The 18,111-nt window shown below is 45.5% G+C and overlaps 1 protein-coding gene and 1 pseudogene across 1 annotated transcript; both read left to right on the top strand.

Moving 5' to 3' along the window:
- Window positions 1-1,632: 1,632 nt before the first annotated feature.
- On the top strand, window positions 1,633-2,937 carry LOC136493188 (endochitinase A-like). Its single transcript, XM_066489241.1, has 2 exons — window positions 1,633-2,130; window positions 2,246-2,937. The coding sequence occupies exons 1-2, from the start codon at window positions 1,704-1,706 to the stop codon at window positions 2,650-2,652; spliced, it is 834 nt and encodes a 277-aa protein (XP_066345338.1). The 5' UTR covers window positions 1,633-1,703; the 3' UTR covers window positions 2,653-2,937.
- Window positions 2,938-11,524: 8,587 nt separating this feature from the next.
- LOC136494313 (endochitinase A-like) lies at window positions 11,525-12,411 on the top strand (annotated as a pseudogene).
- The last annotated feature ends 5,700 nt before the right edge of the window (window positions 12,412-18,111 follow it).

The raw sequence follows: 18,111 nt of genomic DNA, 5'->3' as shown, positions 1-18,111 counted from the left end.
TAGCTTTAGCTCAGTAGTAGGACATTTTCTAGCTTGCTAGTGGTTACCGAAAGGCACAAAAGGGGTGTGTTCCGGGTTGGGTGTAGTGCGGCCTCTGTTCTTAAGTGTATAACCTACGCGGAATGTGCCTTTAAAAAGGGGAGCTCTACATTCGCAGGCTGCAGAAACCTAGTGGGCACTAACTTGTTAGGGAAACTTTTGAAAGGCTACATAGTGAACCCTACCGACCTCCCTAGGAAGGGGGTTAAGAGATTAGCTACCTCGGGTGAAAGGGTAAATCACGACTCGTGGGTAAAGATGAACAAACTCTACAGAGTATTAAAAATTATTATAACAGCCGTGCTCACGGACACGAGAGGTCCAGAAAACTGACAGAATAGTTGCTCACTTGATGATGATGTTATTAATGATGATAATTCTAATGATGACTATTATTGATGTTTATGATCACGTGGTTTAATTGGGCTTATGCACAACTAAATGCTAATATAGTGTTAAAACTTTGACTTATTAAAATGCTAATCGCAGTAAACCAGTGTCAGCCTCCTGAGCTTCATAATCCCATGTTATTCTTGTTGAGTACGAGATGTACTTATGCTTGTTTATTTTCATTATTTAGATAAAAATCCCGGATGGGTAACAGATGACAATAGTTATGAGGAGTACCCTGAGGATTACTAGACTTGTGGTTCACCAGTCGACGTCCCTGTGGAGTTTGAAGGCTCTCGTGGAGAGTAGCTATCTTGTTCTTCCGCTTTTATGATAGATTTGATACTATTGTAATGAATTCTTATTCGTGATGTAATAACACTCGTGATGATACTTTGTAATTTATCAGCTTATGTGTGCGACTGATCTCTGGACGCACATAAGATTTATGCATCCCATTTAATCATTAAAATCGGATATGACAGTATAACTATAGTCACTCTATTTTTTATAAAAAATACTACTACAACTATAATTATTTGATAGAGGAAAATCACCATATATATTGAACAAATGTAGTAAAGAATGATCGTCCTTGAACTTTTTTTTTTTTGCGACCGTCCTTAACTTTACTGTGAAGAAGGCATAAGTTCAGGCTCGTGCGTTCTGTCCAAATTATGCAGCCATATCACGGGCAGGGATCTCATACAAGTCTTCATTTCTGGATTGACGATTTATGTCACCGATATATATGTGTTGCACAAGCATGATGCGTGGAGCTGTCCATCGATATACGGTCATATACGGTTGCAGCGGCGGCCGGATGACGGCAATGTCTTCGCGGATGAGAAAATTATACAAGAAATGTGAAGGACTGGTCCCAGTAGCAGTGTAGCACGCGCCGGATTTCCACCAAGTAACAAGTACACGGCTGCTATCGAAATTCCAAATCTTTAAATTGCGTTGCAGCTATAGTCGATCGGCAGTCGTCGCAGCACGTGAAAACAGAGAGTACGTACCTGTGGAGAGATTTCCCGCCACAAGTTCGTAAAATGTGGAACAGTAGTGCCAGCACAATTGCACAAATGCACAATGCTGGACGCCTGGACCAACGTAGCTAGTCCATCCTGATCTTCAACTTCAAAGTCGAACGACATGCAAAGCCCTGGTCTCTATATAAACAACGCCAACATACCACCTCAAATCACCTCACAACAAGGTGTGCGCTTCGGCAAGGAAACCAACAGTCAGAAACTGAAGCGCTGTGATCCGTTATGGAAAGCACCACGAGGATCATGGCGGTCCTGGCTCTCGGGCTGCTAGCACTCCTCTGCGCTGCCGGCCCAGCCGCCGCGCAGAACTGCGGCTGCCAGCCAGGCTACTGCTGCAGCCAGTATGGTTACTGCGGCACGACCGACGACTACTGTGGTGCAGGGTGTCGCTCGGGCCCGTGCCACTCAGGTGGGGGCGGCGGCGGCGGTGGAGGTAGCGGCGCGAACGTGGATAGCGTCGTTACCGACGCGTTCTTCAACGGCATCAAGAACCAGGCCCCGAACTCGTGCGAGGGCAAGAACTTCTACACGCGAAGCGCGTTCCTGAACGCCGACAACGCGTACCCCGGCTTCGCCCATGGCGGCTCGGAGGTGGAGGGCAAGCGCGAGATCGCCGCCTTCTTCGCGCACGTCACGCACGAGACCGGACGTGAGTTCATTAAACCGCCACTAATGTTCAATTCTTGCATGGTGGTGTCCTGGTCTCGCTGATCAATTCGGAACTTAACTTCGCATGGCTTCATCATATATATATTTACCGACAGATTTCTGCTACATCAACGAGATCAACGGCGCGAGCATGAACTACTGCGACGCGAACAACAGGCAGTGGCCATGCGTCCCGGGGAAGAAGTACTACGGGCGCGGCCCGCTGCAGATCTCGTGGAACTACAACTACGGGCCTGCCGGAAAGTCCATCGGCTTCGACGGGCTCGGGAACCCGGACAAGGTGGCGCAGGACCCCGTGATTTCGTTCAAGACTGCGCTCTGGTTCTGGATGAACAACGTACACCAGGTTATGCCGCAGGGGTTCGGTGCCACTATCAGGGCCATCAACGGCGCCCTCGAGTGCAACGGCAAGAATCCCGCCGCGGTGAACGCGCGGGTGGGCTACTACAAAGACTACTGCAAGCAGTTCGGTGTCGACCCGGGGAACAACCTCACCTGCTAGCAAGTTCAGGTGCCGGCCGGGTTCATATGCATGTTTGGCTGCTAAAGAATAAATAATACTCGGCGTAGCGTACTTGTACCGGCGCCACGAGTACGTGCTACTAGTAACAATAAAACTGCAGGACTCATGAATAATGAAGCATCTGTGATATGCATGCTAAGTGCCACGAATAATTGACTGCTGGGTATCTAGAATTCCAGCGTGCTTTGCTGTTGCGTGTAAGGGTTCAGCACATACATAAAGGTGTTCGTTTAAGAAATGAGGTGGTTCAATATTTTCTCACTACTTGCTTTTTTATTTATATAATGAAATGGATGATCTCCATCCATCTCCACTTCATCCATCACAACACAAGGAATGAAGGAATGGGATTATTTCACTAAAATCGTCGGTGGGATTTAGGTTGACAAATATAATTATAGTAGAGTACTAAATTCATAATGTATGGATCATTTGTAGTATTTTAGTACATCTCTAAATGGCTCTACACCACAAATTTTATTATAGAACATAGAAAAAGCTCCAACAAATATGTCATTCTGCATCAGTTTGGCTCTCTAAAATTGGCCTTCTCGTTCTCCGCCTTTGGAGAGGCTCGCTCTCTACATGTACGTCTGGAAAAAAATCATACCTCCCACGCAAGTGATCTCCTTCCGTGCGAGGTGCGACACAAGTGTGCGTCAGCTTTGAAACTCATCATACCGAGGCCCGTAGAAGGCTCGGTGCAAGCGGGTTGACCGTACAAGGCCTCCGAAATTTTGGGATGGAAAATGAATGCTCTACCTTCTTATAAACTATCGTCCTAGTTTGATTTGAACTCTAAAATCATACATCTTACCCCTAAACTCTCAAAGCCGTTCAAATTACGCTTCTATCCTTATTTGAAGTGGTGTTAAAAGACGATTTTGTCCTTCTTTTAGCTAAAAAAATTGTGATCGAGGTTTTTAAACCACAAAAAATGTCTCCAAGCTTTTAAAAATTCCAAAAATAATAGATACAGATTTGGATACAACAAATCAAAATATAATATTTAGAGCTCATGAAAATATCCAACGATCCTTCAAAACATAGATTTAGCTCTAGGAAAATGGAAAAATATTTAGAAAAACTATAAAATTTCTAAAACATCCTAATTGATATGTAAACGTGTTTTTAAAAACTTTCACAACAAAAAACGTAATACACATCCAGCATGAATGCATTCAACATTAATATATGTTGCATTCATGTTGGTTGCATCTCATAGTTTTGCCATGCAAAGTTTTTAATGCTTATAGATCGATAAGAATTGTTTTCATAATTTTCAAGAATTTTTAATATTTTCCATTTTATAGAGATAAACCTTCTTTTTTGAAGTCTGTAAAGATGTTTTCATGAGCTCTAATATTTTATTTTGATTTGTTGTGTCCCAATCTATCTCTAGATATTTTTGGGTTTGAAAACTTTATCAAGTGTTTACCAATTTTTTAACTAAAAAAGAATAAAACCATCTTTAAAACCACTCCAAACCAGGACAGATAGATAATTTGAATGATTTGAGAGTTCGGGAGGTAAGACGTCCTGTTTTCAAGTTCGAGAAGAAAAAGTATACTATAACGATAATTTAGGGAGGTAGAATGAACTTTACCCCTACTAAAGTAGTTAGATCCCCTTTGGAATGGAGGAAAACACAAGAATTTCAAAGGGTTCAATTGTATAGGGAAAATTCCTATGATACCAATTGGAGAAAAGGAATGCTTCCCAACAATTCCTTTAAAATCGCTAATGGGGCCATTCTAAAGGAATTTTGGAAGAAACTTAGAGCATCTTAAAAGCCTTTCTAAATCTCACTCTCTAAATCATTATTTGGAGAGCCATTTGCATAAAAATCGCTTTCTATATCTTTTCACTCTCCAACAGTTTTTCTATATCTCATGCGCACTATAGAGAGCCATTCTCGTCTTTTATTTTTGGCCAGCGAAAAATCTGGAATAGAAGATAGGTATTTCTATTTGGATGACCATTTAGAGAAGCTGTTGAAAGATAATTTTTCACTAAAATCTCTATTCCTAGCATTTAAGAAGGATATGGAGAGTCTCTTGGAGACAGGCCTGGCCCTGGGGCGGGGCGAGAGGGACAACCGTCCTAGGCCTAGGGAGCTACATGGGCCCCACCCCAGGTACGCAGACACAAGTAGTATTCGGCGTATGTGAGCCTAGTAACAAACATACGTACGCAGAGTCGCAGACGTCGGCACGCCGCAGCAATGACTCCTCGGTCCTCATGACGACGCGAGACGCTTTGAGCCTTCGACTACGAGTCGCGGAGTCGGTGACTGTTCATTCTATTTCCTCTGCATACGACCGCGACTCTACCGCTCTGCGAGTTGCCAACGGGCGGCAGGTAGCCAGGTAGGCTGCAGGCAGGCACGGCCGCAAGTGAACGAGTGAGACTGAACGTGAATACGTGATCCGCATAGGTACGAATCTCTGATTCTCTGTCCTATCTCCTATATGATCCCTAATTCTCTACTCCCTCTGTCACTAAATATCTATCGTTCTCGCTTTTCGAGAAATGACTCTGATTAAATTTATATAAAAAATATTAATATTTATAATACATAATTGATATCATTAGATAGATCTGTTAATCTAGTTTTTTTAATAAATTTATTTGGAGATACAAATGTTGCACGCATTTTCTACGAATCTAGTCAAACTTGTGGCACGAAAACCGAAAACGATAGATAATAAGGGACAGAGGGAGTATTCCCTAACCATGTACTGCCGACCGCTAAGGTAAAGGTTAATCATTGATTCAGATTTCACAGACCCGGACGGACATCATTTGGAATTTTAGATTTGCAAATTGTTTAATCTTTGACTAATTGTTTCTCTAAATTTTTACGGTACCATGTCATCAAGAAAGTATGCTTCTAACAATGACAAAAGAAAGAAGAAAACACGAATAGATGTTTTGATACAATAACAGAGAGCGGCTCTTCATAAATTTCTTAACAGATGATTTGAGATATGGAGGAACCAGCTAACGCTAATCCAGAAGATCCAAAGGTTAAATAGATTGGAAACATTAATCATTGAGAAGAGATTGTTGGAGATTGATATTGACACCATCGTCGAGGTCTTCGCATCGAGGAATGTTAGAAGAAAATTTTGAGGTAATTCAATATGTATACAAATTATTTCATATGAATATTGCTTTTGCATTCAGTTAACTGCTTATTAGTAATATTTTTTATATTTGTGTATATATACTAGCCATAAATAGTACTAGTATTATCATGTTAATATAAAAAGGCCCAAAATTTTAGTTTCGTTCTAGGTCCAACAAATCTCAGGACCGGCCCTGCTTGGAGATGCTCTAAACATGAGCTCCAATCTCATTGTTTTGTTTTTTTGCTACATTGCGTCCAAAGGCATCTTCCCAAAATTTAATTTGTTCTTGAATCATATAGGATTTGAAGTTTTATAGCATTTTATTCCTACGCGTTTTTCTCTTCTTGTACTCTCTGAATCTTTTGTTTCAGAGGGGGTTTTAATGGGCTTGTACGGGCAATTGGCCTGCTACACAAGTCTGTGGCCTGCGCTGCACATGCCGCATATGAGGTACGAGCCTGCGACTCCGCTCCAACTGGCGTCAGAGGCTTAAACAATGGTAGTGTTGTTGACAGGTTTATTGATTAGGGAAGTGCTAGCTTCCGACCGACGCTCGCGCTGTACTCCGTTTCTCCTGCACGCATGCATTCTAGGCCCGCCCTCACGCCAGCATGCCCCTGTTCGCGCCTGCGTTTCACGCGCCCACCACGCCGTTTGGACGTCACCCGCACTGCCAAACCGTGTGCGAGGACCGCTCTCGACTCCATTTTTCACGTGCTTTGCAACAGGTGCAACACCCGATTTATTTTTACAATATCTAGATGAAACACTTGCAACAAACGTTCGAAATAGATGAAACACTTGCAAAACACTTGAAAGTCATTGCAAGCATAAGCAGCATCCAGTTGAAAAACTTGAAACATATATGTGGAAAAAATAGATAAAACATTTGGAACAGACGTTTGCAACATACGTATATAGCCATTGCAACATATGCAACATCTCGATCTACTTTTGCAACATCCATATAAAACACTTGCACTACAGCAGACGCGTGCTTTGCCGAGTGCAATTACACTTGACAAAGAAGGCTTTGCACTCGGCAAAGCCTTTGTCGAGTGCTACACTCGACAAAGAGCTGTCGGCATATCCCTTCACGGCAAAGGCTTCTTTGCCGAGTGTCGCATGTCGGGCACTCGGCAAAGGATTTCCCAAGTGCCACGACGACACTCGGCAAAGAAAAGCCGCCGTGACGGCCAGGTCACGGTGACGGCCCCTTTGCCGAGTGCCACGCGTCGGCACTCGACAAAGAAATATGTTTTTTATTTTTTAATGCTTTGTCGAGTGCCTGCATCTGGCACTCGGCAAAGCTTGTTTTCTTTTTTTTTAGATTTTCTTTGTCGAGTGCTGTAGGTAGGCAGGCAAAGCAGTTTTTTTTTAATTTTCTTTGCTGAGTGCTTTGACCATGGCACTCGGCAAAGCTAGGAAGCTTAGTGTCCCAGATTCCTAGCTTTGTCGAGTGTCATGGTCATGACACTCGGCAAAGAAGTGAAAAAAATCAATTTTTTTTTGTTTTTAGTCTTTCATGGTTGCAAACATGCACGTGTGAACTTTGTGAACTATGCTTGTGTGTTTGGACTTTAGACTTGGGAGTCGAGATTGTGATATTTGTATGCTATGTTTGTGTGCATTATATCACAACGGCTGCCATTTGAAGCTCACGACGACGGTCCGGGTTAGGATGGCTCAACGTGCGATCCCGGCGACCCTCCGAGGTGGTTCGACGCCGCCCCGATTGATGCTGCACAAAATAGAAGAGATTGCACGTGAGCGACAAGAGAAGAGATAAATATGTAAGATAAATATCCGCCGCCACCACCACATCACCGCCATCACCAACACTTCACCACCAACACTTCACCTCCACCACCACACCACCACCACCACTACATCACCACCATGACCACCACCACACCACCACCACTACATCACCACCATGACCACCACCACCACCACACCACCACCACACCACCACCACCATTAGCACCACAACACCGTGACCACCACCACCACCACCACCATGACCACCACACCACCATGACCACCACACCACCACCACCACCATCACTAGGTTTCTCTAGGTTTCATTAGGTTTCTTTAAGTTTTAGCATAGAAAGTAAAACTTCATACTTATACTCACTGGGTAGAATCAGGACGTTGTGGAGGTGGATCTGGAGCAAGCAGCGTCTGTGGGATCGCCCAACCTTGTTGCTGGCCAATTTGCTGCATGAACTTGATCATCTCGGCCATCTGCGCATCCGCGGGCTATCCAAAAAGTGGACAATCTAAAACATATACGGTCTTAGATATGCGAAGATCCGCATACCTCCAACCGTATCTGTTTCGAACGGTAGACGCCTAACTGGGTTACACCGATCTACGACAACGATAAGGAAGAGAGGTTATTTATACCTAGGGTGGCGGTGGAGTCAGGCTAGCGGGGCAGTGGCGAGACGACGCTGTGCAGGCAGGACCGCAGCGCCGACGAAGACGATCGGGGTCGCCTACGTACTCCGGGCCCCCTCCGACGGGTCCTACTCTGCAAAAGAAGAATTATAATACTATAAGTTAAAATTTTTGGAAGAACCTCCCCTGTACGGGGAGGTTTCCAAAACCTGCAAGAAAAAAGCCGGCACGATGGCCGACAGCATATATACGGCACGAAGGCCCACACATCCACGTACGGCACGAAGGCCCACACATCCACATACGGCACGAAGGCCGTCAATGACATACAAGGCACGAAGGCCGACAACCGGGGGGCTTTATACCTTGGGTGGCGGTGGAGTCGGGCGACGCGGTGTCGGGGTCACCTTCGTCTCCAGCGAGGGGCGGGGACGACGACGGGGACAAACGGCGAGGGGCGTGGCCGGCGGCCGAGGCACCTCCTCCTCCCTTCTCCTTCCTCCTCCCTTCTCCTTCTCCTCCCTTCTCCTTCTTCCTTCTCCCTTCTCCTCTCCTCCACCTCCCTTCTCTCCTCTACTCCCCTGCTCCTCCTCTCCTCCACTCCGGCGGTTCAGGGGCGGGGGGCAGCTGGGGCAGGGCACCACCGGCAGGTCCGCGTCCGGCGGCGGAGCGGGGCCAGGGCGGGGCCGGCTGCGGCGGAGGTCGGGCAGCGGCGGGGCGGGGCGGCGCACCACCAGCCAGGGAGGGCAGACCCGGGCACGGGGCCAGGGCACGTGGCTGTGAGAGGGAGAGTGGGAGCGGGCCGGCCGGCCCGCTAGGGTTAAGTGGGGCGGCCCTTTGCCGAGTGCCGAGATGCGGGCACTCGGCAAAGAAATTCAGGGGGGGTTTCTTTTAATCCGAAAGATGAAAAAAAATTCTAAATATTCTTTGCCGAGTGCTGCAAGCCTGGCACTCGGCAAAGAGGTTCCTTTGCCGGGTGCCAATTCCGACACTCGGCAAAGTATTTTTATTTTTATTTTATTTTTGTTTTCAAATTTTTTCTGTGGCATTTATACAGTACCTTGAAGCACATGTTCCAATTTGGAACTTTTCTATGACTTTTTGTATATTTTTTAAATTTTTTATGTTTACTTGAATTTTTCTTGAAAAAGTAAATTTGAACTGCAGGTGCATGAAATATTGGAATTTAGCGATTCAAAAAATGGTATTCATGTTTTTAGTGTATTTTGAGGCCGTGTGCAGGGACATTCGTGAAATTTCGAACATCTGTTTCACGAAACATGACCACCAATTTGTTAAAAAGTGTTTTTTAATTATATAAAATGCAAACGAAGTCCGAAAATCACGAAACTTGTCGAGGTGTCGTGTCATCGCATGTAGAGGCTGTGGTAAAAAAATTTAGAAGTTTCCGAGCAAGTTGTGACGTACGATGCCTAAAACCCAGACATCTCCACATGTTCGTGAAACAGATGTTCGAAATTTCACGAATGTCCCTGCACACGGCCTCAAAATACACTCAAAAACATGAATACCATTTTTTGAATCGCTAAATTCCAATATTTCATGCACCTGCAGTTCAAATTTACTTTTTCGAGAAAAATTCAAGTAAACATAAAAAATTTAAAAAATATACCAAAAAGTCATAGAAAAGTTCTAAATTGGAACATGTGCTTCAAGGTACTGTATAAATGCCACAGAAAAAATTTGAAAACAAAAATAAAAAAAATAAAAATACTTTGCCGAGTGCCAGGCTTGCAGCACTCGGCAAAGACAGCATGTTTGCCGAGTGCTAACGGCCAGCACTCGGCAAAGGATGACGGAGGGGCCACCGGCGTCGCCTGAGGTATTTTGCCGAGGGTTATTCTTTGCCGAGTGCCTGACACTCGACAAAGAGGACGTTTGCCGAGTGTTTGGCACTCGGCAAAGACGGCCTTTGCCGAGTGCGGGCTTTGCCGAGGCGGCACTCGGCAAACTGCTTCTTTGCCGAGTGCCCGTGTTTCGACACTCGGCAAAGCGCCAAGCACTCGGCAAAGAGCGCGTCTCCCGTAGTGTTGCAACATACCTCTGGAACATCTGAAACACTTGAAACATACGCTTATAACATTTCACGCGTGACACTCTAGTGGATGGTGACCACCATATCAGGCACATTGAGGAACTTGATAACCGCCTCGATGGGCAGATCGGGGCTGGAAGGTGGCGGAGCAAAGAGCACCACAGACTTGGCCGCCATGAGCTTCTTCCGCTGGGGGCACCGGGCGCGAAGAGCGTCAAGGCGGGCACGAAGTACGGCACGGCCATGACGCCCTCGCCGTCTCCAGCTGCAGGAGGAGGTGTTGAGGAGGACGCCGGTGCTAGCTCCGGCGATGAGGGCAGGGGTGGGCGGCAAGCGCGACTCCAGCGGCGGAGCCTGGCGTCGCGAGGCGGGGGAGGGCTCGGGGCGGAGCAAGCGGAGGTGGTCGCGCCGGAGAAGGTGAGCAGTGGGAAAATCCGCGGCAGTTGTGCGATTTAGATATATCGCTGTCTTTTTTCTAGAGAAACCGCGAAAGAATGAAGGTAAAGGATCGGAGAACAGGCTTTTTGGGCTGGCAGTGCGTAGGCCCAGAAAACGCGGCGTCTGACCGAATTGGTAACCCTGCATCCCCAAGAACCATATCAAATCTGGTAGGCAGAACAAAGTGGTTTGAACATCTGTATCTAGTACAAAATTGAAACAATGTATACTCAAACAAAGGTGTAACTCAAACACCGTATCCTAAGTTTTACATTCAAAATTTTTGAGAGATATTAGGAGTGACTTCTACGGATTATTAGAGCCGGAGTTCTGCCGAATTACTCGGTGGCATTGAAGTCTGGAAAGGACAAGAAAACAAAGGTGTAAGCGTGCGTGTCAAACTATAAGCAACCATCGACGGCAGCAATATTGGGAAGTCTTCCCTTCTGATTGACCGTTTGCATGCTGGATTGGACATACACGTAACACGCATCAGGTCACCGATATATATCCTCACATGCACGATCCATGGACTTGAACAGCATACGGCTGCTAGAGCTAGCGGCGGCAGCTGTACGTGTACACCAGAAAGGATGACTCGTGGCCGGTTAGTTAGTACTCAAGTTCAAACTGTGGAACAGTGGTGCCAGTGCAAATAGTACTGTAATACTCAATCGATCGACCTAGTCCATCCTTCTTCCTCCACATCGAGAGGATGCATCATGCGTGCACTGACCGGCCGGTCGATCTCTCTCTATATATAAACGCCAAACCACCGTGTCATATGCCATCCTCAAAAGTCATAACGTGTAGCTAAGCAACCGAGCTGAGACTCTTATCCAGTACGACGATAACTCACCGACGCCGTCACGCCGATGATGATCCTGACGGCCTTGGCTCTTGGTCTAGCACTCCTCGCTGCCGCCAGCCCGTGCTTGGGGTTGGGGAGCGGCGACAGCGGCGGCGCGTCCGTGTCTAGCGTCGTCACCGAGGCGTTCTTCAACGGCATCAAGGCCCAGGCCGGGAACGGGTGCGAGGGCAAGAATTTCTACACGCGGAGCGCGTTCGTGAGCGCTGCCGACTCGTTTCCGGCCTTCGCGCATGGCGGCACGGAGGCGGAGGGCAAGTGCGAGATCGCCGCCTTCTTCGTGCACGTCACCTACGAGACCGGATGTAAAGTCGCCGCTCTACGGCCTATACATGTTCCTTAATATAAATTGCATGATTTGATTCGATTCCTTGACGGTGGCTTTTGCCTTCTGCGTACATATACAATACAATACATGTACGTGGCAACAGATCTCTGCTACATCAACCAGATCAACGGGAACAGCCAGGTCTCGTGCGCCCTGAGCTCACAATGGCCGTGCACCCCGGGGAAGAAGTACTACGGTCGCGGCCCGCTGCAGATCTCGTGGAACTTCAACTACGGTCCGGCGGGGCAGAGCATCGGCTTCGACTTGCTGGGGGAACCCGGACAAGGTGGCGCAGGACCCCGTGATTTCGTTCAAGACGGCGCTCTGGCTCTGGATGAACAACGCGCACAAGGTGATGCCGCAGGGGTTCGGCGCCACTATCAGGGCCTTCGAGGTCGGCCTCGTGTGCGACGGCAAGTACCCCGCCGCGGTGAACATGCGGGTGGGCTACTACAAGGAGTACTGCAAGCAGTTCGGCGTCGACCCAGGGAACAACATCACCTGCTAGACGTGCCGGAGTATGTAGCTCGTGAAGAATAAATGGCCTGCCGGCTGAAGTGAACCTCAGAGATTCACGGATGTGTACTACCGTAGTAGCAATGAAAGATACAGGGGCTGGGTCTGTGTTATTCGACCTGAATAACGAAGAGTGGCGTGAACTCTCAGCGAAAATCAAAATATCTATCTCTATCTTTGTATATACCTATATATTAACAAAAAGTTTTCTAGACAAACAAACAACACTCAACACCCACCGCTCCTACAAAGAATGGATCGGTTATCTATCAATTTGTTTTACTCCATAATTATGCATCAACATTTCGTAATTTTATATTAAACGTTAGTTACCAAATGATCTCAAATGAAAAAGTTTCAATTATAAAGTTTTAAATCTTGTAAAGTACCACAATTTTAGTTTAGTATCCAACGTGTCTCTATCCAAGATTGTTTGAAATTTTCTATAATTTTAAATTTCAAAATTTGAGAACTTAAAATAAAGAAAACTTTAGATTAAAAAATTATCAACTACTTCTAGATCGGGTCGACCATTATAATTTTGGTATTAACCATGCGAATATTTAAGGTTGTTTGAAAATTATAAATTTTAAACTTCAAAATCTAAGACATTAAAACACATATTTGGAGCTATAAGCAACTCCAAATAAAAATCTTGTAAACTACAAATTTGTAGATTATATTGAGAACTGAAACTTTTGTAGTTCACCATGTATCAAACCACTATTTTACACTTCAAAAAAAAAAAACACTCACGTCTGTTCCTTGTATGTTTTTACTCTATTAGTTATATTAAATTTCTGATTGTCTACTCCGTATCTGGGTGCAAATGTTCTCTCTCACACTTTTTTTTTCCTTTCTTTCTTTCCTAATTGCATGCATAAAATTGATTTCAAAATCACAGCTGACCCGGACAATAGGGTAATTTAAATGATTTTAGAGTTCATAGAGATATCCTGATCTAAAGTTGGAGAAGAAAATCTGGACTCCCGCAATAGGTCGTGAAGACAAAAGCAAAATACGATATTTTTCGTTCGGTAATGTTGGGTATAGGGCGTCTGTCCACCCGGATGGTACCGATGGTGGGCCACGACGCAGTCCAACAACCGCTGATCCACTCGTCCTCACCCTCGCCCCCAACCATTCTAAAAAAAAAAGAAAAAAACTTCTTATCCCTTCATCTCCCTCTTCTCCACCACATCGCCTTGCGGCTGCCACTTTGTTCGTCCCGTCCCAAACGCGGATGCCACTTTGCCTTGCTGCTGCCGCGCGCCCCATCCAGCGCTGTTCGCTCGCCCCCGTCGTGAGCCCTTCTTGCCCCTTCCTGTAGCGCGCCCCGCTCGCTCGGCCAAGCCAAGAGTGGTGCTGATGGGTGCTGGTGGCGGTGGTGCGCGTGCGCCACTAGTGCTAGTGCGCCCACCCGGCCAAGCCAAGCCCGCTGGTGGTGGCGGTGGTGCTGTGACAGAACCGCCCAATTTATACAAGATCAAGTACGGTTGTCCCCGCTAACACGTTGACACACCCATACTTTCACTCATATAAACCCGGTAGTCCGCCGAGTGTCCCGAAAGACCTCGGTAAATCAACATCACAACCAAGATCGCGTGATTAAGCAAATACACATCACATACATCGAGTTGCAGCGGAAATAATATTACAAAGGGGTTAACAAATAATAGTATAAGTTTGGGTTTCAAAACCGCTTAGTGAAAACAACATAGCTTTCAAATGATTACATTAATATAAGTTCCCAATATATTGCTAGCATAGTGACATCATCCGACAAAAGCATATAGATGAGAAGTAAGTATAGAATCACTGAGCCCACCGGTGGTTAGCCACCATCATCAACAGGTCGAGAACATCACCTGCAACAAGGTGGGATAAATCCTGAGTACTCGAATGTACTCAGCCAGACTTACCCGTCGTAAACCAGAAATAAAGTGACACCAAGGATCATGCAAGGCTTTCTTTAGTGGGCTAGCTGACTCATTTGCGAAAAGCATATGTTATCATGAATAAACCATTTGTAAATACTTTGCATCATCTTTATTATAACCTATCCATCTAGGTAAGCACCTGTACTATAGCAATCACTTGATTAACCAATAACATTCCGTTACCAATTTAGATTTAGCATATCCCGTACCATCCAGATAACCATCATTGTTCCATAATAATTACTACGATGAAGTAACTCGAGTCAAGTGCTCACTATCCAGGAGCGATGGCGATTCGAATCGATTCCTAACCAGCTGGTGATTTATTCCTTACACAAACCTCACTCACCCGCTAAAGTGAGATATTGATCACCGAGTCAACTTTCCAGGAATCTCGAGTTTGCCAGGAACCACATGTACCCGGGGGCCGACCGACTGCACTTTGGCCTTATCATCCCGCCCCCGTGTCCTACCACACCTGCTCCGGCACAGTGCGTTGCGGGCAATCTACTCGGCCCGAAAAATCTCCCAGCTTCGCGGTCGGAAGGTACTTTATCCGGCCAGCTAAATGTAAGGCATGCGTTCAACATGACTCGAGGCCCAACAACGGTCGGTCCTTAATCGACACAGACGGAAACTAACAGCACCCCAGAACCCTGTCTGGTTGCCTCCAACTTTTTCCGTCCGGTCTCCAATTATCCATCACACATGGTTAATTCCAGGATATCATTCTTTCCATAGCTAAATTCTTCCAGTAACCACCTATAATGTAGGTGACCGGATATCACCGATCGCTACCGGTCTAAGCAAGGCTAAGCAGTTATTCGATCCTGACCTAACAGGGTAAAAAGGTAATAAGGTAGGCAAGGATAGTAATAAATGCATCAACGGTTTCAATCAACTCCTACAACTTAATGCAACAATATATAACTCATATATAGAAAGAATTGCTTTTATAAATTAGGAGACTTATAATGCTCCGGGGCTTGCCTGGGATCCGCCACAAGTCAGTTCAGTTAGCTTGCACCGTCCTGGTGACATCACAGGTCCTAACACTTGCTTAGTCCTTCCATCTTCGGGATAGATCCTCCATACACCGTCTTCGGGTTTGGCTCCAACACCATATTCTTCACGTGGTTCATCTAGCGTACCTAGATGAGATGCAATATGCAAGTGTATGAATATGAAGAATAGTACCATGAGATGCATCACAAAATAGCAAGTAAGGACAAGCATAGTTTACACTCACACTTAAGTACTTTGCGATGCTTAACTTAACCATCACACAATCTATCATGCTAAGATAGCAAAGAAGACGACAACACCAAGCATGACACAAGTTTTCTCAAGATCTCATGTGCTCTAACTCAGTCATCACTCAAGGCATAAGTCACACTTAACAATATACAAGCAAACACTATAATTGGAATCTGACAATTTCTGGACATGCAAACAGCAGCTACAAGATTTAGCTATAACTGGAGTTACACAAATCCAAATGACTTGCAAGAAGACATTATGGAAAGCTTATGAAATTTTCTACAATTCATCATTAATCATCTTAGCATGATTCTCAACTTAACTAAGCCAAATATATTCATTTACAGAAACTGGTCTACAATTGACAGAAAGCAGCCATTTCTGAAACCCAACTTTAAACAGCTATAACTCTTAAACTACTTGGCCAAATGACACCAAATTTTAATAGAAGCTAGATACATGAATTATCTACAACTTTTGTATAAACAAGTTTCACAACAAAGCACATTATCATGAAGAACTTTGCTAAGTTCCCAGATCTGTCCATAAACCACATCGGCAAGAAAATAATTATTAACTTATGTTGCAAATACATAATTAGGCAAAACCAACTTTACCAACATGTCACACATGACTAAAGAACACCAGAAAATCTAGTGTCCATGACCAAATAAATTCTTTTAATGCATTTCTTAATTTATTTTAGATAATAAGGTGACTTAATGAACATATACCAAAAGTGCACAATAACTTCTACAAAAATTACAGTGGCTCACATATCCTCTCAATAGTCTACTGTACAAATTTCACTCCATTTGGATATGTATAGCAAGCTCTATGAAAAAGACAAGTTGCTAAAGCAAGAATTCATGTGAGAGCAAGATAAACCAATAACTCACTCATACTTCATCCAATACTCATGAAATTTTTACCACACATCAACTATCACATGAGTAGCATGCCACAAAAATTTCACTTCATTTGGAGCCCTAGATCTACAGTTATGAAAAATAACAAATTCAACTAGCATTACAACCTTACTGCACAAATCTATTTTTACCGCAAAATATTTAAACTAAACATGCCATATTATAGATCCAATGCATAGACAATTTCATAAGGATTCCAAAAAGTCCTCATTTACTATTTTACGAATTTTCTACGATTTACTATGAATTTCCAAAGTTCTTGCAAAATAATTACAAACCAGTCCTTACGGTACTATTCACATGAGTCACTGACTTCGCAGTTAGGACCCTGAACTTCGTCGAATTCTAGTAGGAGGTCCCTGACGGGATTTTGAGCAGGGGAGGCCGTCGGAGCTCGCTGCTCCGGCCATAGGAGGCCATGCCGTCGGCGGCTGAGGGGCGGGGGAGCACCAGGGGAGTCGTGCGCACCCGTGTGTGTCCGTGGCTTGGCCAGAGGTGGGCCGTGGCGCCTTGGCCACACACGCCGGTGGCATGCAGCCGTGCGGCAAGGCGGCGGCGTTGTTCCGGAGGCCAATAGCTTGGGCGAGCATGCGCGCGAGATGGAGCAAGGCAAGGAGAAGGTAGTGGCGGTGGCTGTTGGGCTGCGAAGCGCTCGGAGGTGGGAGAACGGCGGCGGCCAAACTCGAGCTCGCGGCGGCCATGGCCGTTCTCGGCGTTCGCGTGAGGGAGAGCGAGTGGAGGACAGTGAGTGGGAGAGGCGAGTGAGGGAGGCGAGGGCAGCTTCTGGCGTTCGCATTTGGAGGCGCAGGGGCAGGGCAGCGCGTGGCGCGGAGGCGGGACGCGCGGCGGCAATGGAGTGCGCGCACTGCTGCATGGCTGCCACGGAGACAAAACAACGAACACGTGGCGTGCGTCTCTGTGCCCGACTTGGGGTCCGTTTTTGGGCCATCTCTGCTCCGAATTGGGCTATGGGCCTTGAAGCAAAATTGTTCTCCTTCTGATGCTCTACAAACTTGATTCAGGGTGCTCGGCCATTAGGCTGTTGGATTAGCAGATAATTAGTACTAAACTTGATAGTGTCAGTGATTTGACAGCGACAAGCAAACATCCAAAATTGATGGTCGAAATGAAATGCAACTGGTGCCATCTTCTTATATGTTCTTCCCCATCATGTAAGCTCCAACTTTTACATTTGGATCAACTGAAGTTGCTTAGCAAAATTTGGAGAACGCGGAATGCCAACGTCGTTGCTTAGCAAAATTCCAGACTTAGAATATTTCTAAGTGTTGAAATCAGCAGCAGGTTCCAACTTCGAGCCTCTGTTTGACTTATTTCCAAGTTGATCTAGTTCTTGGTCCAAAAACAAAGTTTGTTCTACATGATATGGACTACAACTTTCATTTAAGGTCCAACCTCAAAACTGGTATAGAACCTACTGTTCTAGTTTGACCAAAGTAGGATCACTATGAAGCTTAAATTATCCTTTTTGCTCCATTGGAGCGTTTTCTTGGCATTTGCCCAACATGAACCTTTCATGACTTTTGTTGTAGAGTTCATCTAGAG

This window comes from Miscanthus floridulus, chromosome 11 (assembly GCF_019320115.1).
Source record: "Miscanthus floridulus cultivar M001 chromosome 11, ASM1932011v1, whole genome shotgun sequence".
NCBI lineage: Eukaryota > Viridiplantae > Streptophyta > Magnoliopsida > Poales > Poaceae > Miscanthus > Miscanthus floridulus.
The sequence above is the reverse complement of the archived record's forward strand: the minus strand, read 5'-3'. Positions and strand labels throughout refer to the sequence as shown.

Bases quoted from the DNA above. Each gene is read 5' to 3' on its own strand.
- LOC136493188 (XM_066489241.1), top strand. From the start codon at position 1,704: ATGGAAAGCACCACGAGGATCATGGCGGTCCTGGCTCTCGGGCTGCTA. The intron at 2,131-2,245 runs GTGAGTTCATTA...ATTTACCGACAG, and splicing joins CGTCACGCACGAGACCGGAC to ATTTCTGCTACATCAACGAG.